We start from the raw sequence: 5,583 nt of genomic DNA, 5'->3' as shown, positions 1-5,583 counted from the left end.
TACATCTATACATTGGTGGCAAATATTTTTTTGACTCACCATTTACTGTATGAATTATACTGGCAAGTTGTTAGGAAGTGTGGTCACCAATCAGAACATGTAGGATCTGTAACAGAATGCTAAAAAGCTTTCAAGTTACAGTTGAACCTGGACTACCTAGACTTATGGGGACTGGGTTAAATGGTCTGGATAACTGAGAGTCTGGATGATTGGAAATATGAATTTTCATGAGCCAAAAATAAAACTGAATTTGTATTGAACAAAAATTGCTTGACATACCTGTTGTGTCATTTGTTGATTTGTGATTCCTGTGTGTTCTATAGCGAGGTATTAACTGAAAGTACTCACTACACTTAAATAGGAGTGAGTACTTTCCATTAATACCTCTCTAAATTACACACAGGAGTCACAAATCAACAGAATGACACAACATGTTTGTCAAGCAACTTTTATTCCAATACTGGTAAAGATATGGCATAATCTAAATCCCCATATATTCTCTTACAAATGTATCAAGCTTGGGTTGCCTGTGCTCCCTCAATCTCAAAAGGAATTATCCTTGTTGTCTGCCATAAATTTTTCCTTTAGTAAATTCTGAGACTTAAGAATCAAATGCTAATCCCCTTTTTCATATTTTTCTTCAATCTCATCAACAGTCTGCTTGATCATGATCATCATAATAATCATTGCTTGGTGTGCCAGTAGGTGCATAAGGCCATCACATTGTCCACCCAACCCCCCTTGTTGCCTGTTGCCACCTTGGCCTTGCCTCTCTCTCTTGCGAAAGTCCCTCTCCAAGTGGTCTTTGGTCTCTCTCTCACCTTTCAACCTTCTGCTGTCCACCCCAATGCTGTAAAACAGTTGTTCACACCCTCTCTCCTGAGTATGTGTCCTAACCAGTTCCACCTTCTTCGCATCTCACAGCTAATGCCATAAAACAGTTGTTCACACCCTCTCTCCTGAGTATGTGTCCTGACCAGCTCCACCTTCTTCTTTGCATCTCACAGCTAATTTCATTGATTTCTGCCATTACTCTCTTGTTTTTCATTCTTTGCTGCCATCTAATCCTCAGTATCTGTCTTAGGCACTGGCATTGGAAACTGTTCAGTTTTCTTTCATTGGCCTTTGTGATCTTCCTTGCTTCACAACCATATATCAGGACCGGTAGGACTAAAGTCTTGAACAGGTGTACCTTGGTTCTCCTTCTTATTCCTCTGACTGCCCACACCTGCTTGATATTGTGTTGATATTGTAGAGAGAAATTACTCAATCCCACATTAATCACTTCCAGGAGTGATAGGGTCATTACCATAGTTTCTTGGTTATAAGGCGCACCGTTTTTTCGAGAAAATTTTGTCTTTGGTTGGAGAGTTAGTACTGAAATTGGGGTGCTTCTTATAGCCAAGTATTTTTGCAAAACAAAATCTTAAGATCACAATTTTAGCAGAACTTACTGTTAAAAAGGCAAGAAAAGGAAACCAATTGTTGAAAGGAAAAGGAGAAAAAACAGAGCTTTTTGGTCTAAGGTTTAGCGAAGATTGTGTAAAATTCAATCCTCTATTCCTATGAATTAAAAAGGAATACTGCTTTTAGAGCACTGACCAGCTTCTATATTCACCCCTGGAAGTGACCAATGAGTAATTTCTCTTCACAATATCAGCTCCTGAGAAGCTTAATAGAGTATTAATGGTTTTCAAGAGCGCCAGTACCGAAGCGTTGTGGAGAACATATTTCTATGTTCGCTATCGAACGAACTGCTCCTTGTTTTTATGCGATTTCATGAAGATGTTTTCTTGCCTTTCTTCGGTCTTGTTCTTTTACGTTTCGGTTTCACTTCCTCTTCTTCAGTTGGCGGATCCGGTGGAACAAGTCCTTGAGAAAAGTCGTAATAGACAATGGTGGAATCAGCCTCATAGAAAGCCATTGTTACTTTGGAGCTCACGCGACTACGACACGCATCTGCCCCTTCCTCAGTTTCTTCTTCGCACAGATTAACTTCCTGAATAATATCATGAATTTCCTCTGTTGTTAATGTTGTATCTATCGTAAGCGGAACTACAACATCAAACTGGGATTTCTTGGTCCGCTTTCCAGTTATGTACACTAACTTCAAAGACTCGCAAGGATGAATGCAAACCTTAAACCAGTGCTTGCTTTCACATAAGTCCAGGTACACACCAATAGCAGCTCTTGCTAGCGGCATCTTTTCGTTATAAAATCCATACGATTGTATTTCTTTGAATTTTGGATGCACTTCCAACCAATTTTCCCTCGTAACTTTGTGCTGAACCGTGCTTGTGGACGCCATTAAGACAATTTCTGCCAGGCGTATAAGGCTAACCGCGTAGAACTAGGTACGAATGATCCCATGTTCCAAGATGGCGGACCGTCGAGAGTCAGGTGTGATATCATCTTTTAGTACTTTTTGTGACAATAGAACTTTTCTTAAATGTCGGTTGTTGATTATCAAACAGGGAGAATCAAAGACATATCTAGCAGAAAAATTTTGGATAATGAAACCCGGAAAAGACGCCAGAAAAGACAGCTTGAGGCCTTAGAGAAAGACAACGTTCAAGATGATCCTCACGCTCACCTGACGATAGTCCCTGCCAAAATGAAAGTTCCGGCTTTTAACGACACCATGGAAGGTAATTCTTTTAAGCAAGATCTTCACATATGTGGAAAATTGTTTGACATGTGGCCTATATTGTTCATCCTATAGATAGAAGGAAGAAGAGGAAATCCAAAACAGGAGAGTTGTTTAAACAGGTGTGTAGAAATTTGAAGTTGTGGTAATGTTTTCGTAGGTAGCGGAGCTAACTTTCCCACTCATTGAGCTCTTAAGCAGGGACTTTAATGAAATGTTTCAAATGAGGAGGGGAGAGAGAGATGAGGCGAAGCCTTAAGTGGGCCGGTATCCTTTTCTGCAGGAACAGCAGTGCTCCTAGTTACTTCATACTGAGGAAACAATGATAAGTTCAGAAGTTACACCGCATTTAAATTAGCACCTGAGCTCTCAAATTCATTTGCTGATGAAGAGTGAGATTTTGAACCGCACAATCTCCAATTGTGACGCCCTGAGCATCACCTTTCTTGGATATGGCGGATATGAGGGTATGCTTCCCAGGTGGAAAACTGTGAAAAATTGAAATAGAAAATTATTTTGAGTTATTGATACGTGGAAAATAATCGACAATTGTGTGCGATAGTTGCTGTTTTTGTTGTTTGTTCCCCCAGAGATTTCGAAGAACATTTGCCATGCTTTTGGAGGAGGCAGTGAGTTTTTTGTAACAATTTTTATTCTGATTGAGAGCTAGAATAGGCTTAAGAAAATGGATTAGCATCATAAATGTAATTACTATAATTTTATTCTTCTTGTAGACAGCATGTACACATAACTTCTTTTTCTTCCATTTCCCTCTAGTTTGTAAATTTTCTGTTAATCCTTTACACCCTAACATCAGTATGCATATGCTCTATACTGTTCTCTATGCATTTTCAAAGGTGCTAACTAGGAGAGTTTGTTTGACAATTGAGAGTTTATTTAGTCTGTGATCATTTCCTTTATTCCTTGAGACCAAAATGTTGGATTAAGGGGTGACATTGTGAGGAGAAATTAGATGCTTGTCACTCTTTAAGGTCAAAGGGTTAAGATGTTTGTTGTTATGTCATTGTTGTTAATTTTTCAGTGTTTGCTGGCTTGTTTGTTTGAATTTTTTGGTAGCAACAAGAAGCAGAAGCTGGTGAACCCTCATATACCTCAGCCAAGGTACCTCCCTCAAAATTCCCAGAGAGACACTTCTGTGCTGTGTGTGGATATCCTTTTTTAAAATTGTTGCTCATGTTTTAGTACCCTTTTTTTGAATTACTGTATTTCCATGAATAAGGGTCTGAGTGCTTATTTAAAACTTTTGTCAAAAGGAGAGCTTATTGGAAGAAGGGTGCTATATAGTGCAAGGCACTTGTTTTTCTCTTGGGCTGATTCTACTGTAGTTGAAGCTTAAATAGTCATAAATAAAGTGGCAATAGAAGCAGGTTTTCTCATATCCCTACTATTTTAAGAAAATTAGGGAGGGGGGAGAACCTTATTTTAGAGGGGCAATTGTTTGTCATAATGGCTAATGGGGTGGGTGATTATTCAGGCGAGGGTGCTTATTAGGGCATGGGCACCTATTCAAGGAAATATGGTATTCTTACCTTCAGCATTATCCTTCTATGAAACTGTACAGAAACTATCCTTACACTGTAACCAACTCACTGATGGTCCTTTTCAAGTTATGCTACCCAACGTATGGGTGCAAAGAAGACTAAAACAGTCAGTAACTTTAAGCACTTTGGAAAGGGATGAAAAAAATGAGAGAAGGTTAATACCCTGGACTTTCAAGCTATGCACAATAAAATGATAGTGAGGTTTATTTAGTTAGGCTTGGTTTTTTTTTTTTTCAAAGAAGCCTATGAAATGTGCTTCCTTAGAACAATTTTTTCCCATTGTTCTGACAACAAGATCAGCTGTTTGGGTTCTTACCATCTTTAGGGGGGTGCAGAGGAAAATAAAACTTCCCATTAAATGAAAGATAAATCCTTGACTATACTTCACATTTCCCTCAAATTACACTTGTGTGTCCTGTGGATCAAGATACTGTTGCGTGAAGTGTCTGGGAACACACCAGGACACAAGATGCCTAAAGTGGACAGTCTAACCAGCTGTTCCTATTAATATTTGCCTCTATGAAAGTTTCCCAACAATTCACGGTCAAGAACAAAATCTTCAAGAACAATAGAAGACCTCTCATTCAACGAGTGACCATGGTCCTGATGAATTGTTTTAGGAATGCGTCAAGCTTACAATTGCACACCCCGTAAACAATGTGCAAGAGTGATGTAGAAAATGTTCCAGCACTTTGTTTAGGTCAAAGATGTTTTTAAAGGATCATGGGTACAAAGACTCACCTTCCTCCTATGTAACTCCGACAGATTATATAATATGACTGCGATACCAGTTCCCTTTGAAAAGATGCCTTGAAATCTGCGCTGTTCTTACTCACATCTTTCTAGCATGATTTTACATTTGCAGATGTAAGGAGAAAGAAATTAAAGGAACTCAACTTACTATATAGTTTATGTGCTGTATTCCGCTGTTTTTGTCTGACTATCAAAGCTTGTTGGCCTTCCCTTAACCCTATAACTCCCAGATCAAATTTGAAATTCTCCTTACTATCAACCGTGCAATTCATATAATGTTAGTTCTGAGAATTTAGTATTGGATCAACTAGTTATCTCCAAATTGATATTTTTCTCCATTCTCATCACTCATCCGTTTGATATTGTATTAATATTGTAAGGAGAAATTCTGTCTTGGTCACTCCCGGAAGTTAACGGGTTAAGAAGTTCTGGTCAAAGCACCGTAACCATAACAATGGTAAAAGGTTGCAACAACAGATCTTTACCACAGGTAGTGAAACATAGAGGCCCAAACTAAACCAGAAGTACCCCCACAAAATTAGTTTTTGACGTAGCCATGATGAACTAAGTTTCAGTTTGAATTTGTCATGTGTTTTGTTTTCTGAGTCCTTCAAGAATTTT

At 38.6% G+C, this 5,583-nt stretch overlaps 2 protein-coding genes across 3 annotated transcripts; one reads left to right on the top strand and one right to left on the bottom strand.

Moving 5' to 3' along the window:
• Positions 1-576: 576 nt before the first annotated feature.
• LOC113681967 (tRNA-splicing endonuclease subunit Sen15) lies at positions 577-2,342 on the bottom strand. The gene has a single exon (XM_089210971.1). The coding sequence runs from the start codon at positions 2,306-2,308 to the stop codon at positions 1,778-1,780; it is 531 nt and encodes a 176-aa protein (XP_089067097.1). The 5' UTR covers positions 2,309-2,342; the 3' UTR covers positions 577-1,777.
• Positions 2,343-2,344: 2 nt separating this feature from the next.
• Positions 2,345-5,114, top strand: LOC113681968 (zinc finger HIT domain-containing protein 1). 2 transcript variants are annotated; one of them, XM_089210974.1, is made up of 6 exons: positions 2,345-2,400; positions 2,475-2,648; positions 2,723-2,769; positions 3,238-3,276; positions 3,725-3,818; positions 4,600-5,114. In XM_089210974.1, the coding sequence occupies exons 1-6, from the start codon at positions 2,361-2,363 to the stop codon at positions 4,698-4,700; spliced, it is 495 nt and encodes a 164-aa protein (XP_089067100.1). In that variant the 5' UTR covers positions 2,345-2,360; the 3' UTR covers positions 4,701-5,114. The 2 variants fall into 2 exon arrangements, with proteins under 2 accessions (XP_089067100.1, XP_089067099.1); XM_089210973.1 differs by having other exon boundaries at positions 2,362-2,400; positions 3,690-3,818.
• The last annotated feature ends 469 nt before the right edge of the window (positions 5,115-5,583 follow it).

This window comes from Pocillopora damicornis, chromosome 6 (assembly GCF_964200805.1).
Source record: "Pocillopora damicornis chromosome 6, jaPocDami1.2, whole genome shotgun sequence".
In the NCBI taxonomy this organism is placed as follows: Eukaryota; Metazoa; Cnidaria; class Anthozoa; order Scleractinia; family Pocilloporidae; genus Pocillopora; species Pocillopora damicornis.
This window is presented reverse-complemented; position numbering and strand designations above follow the sequence as displayed.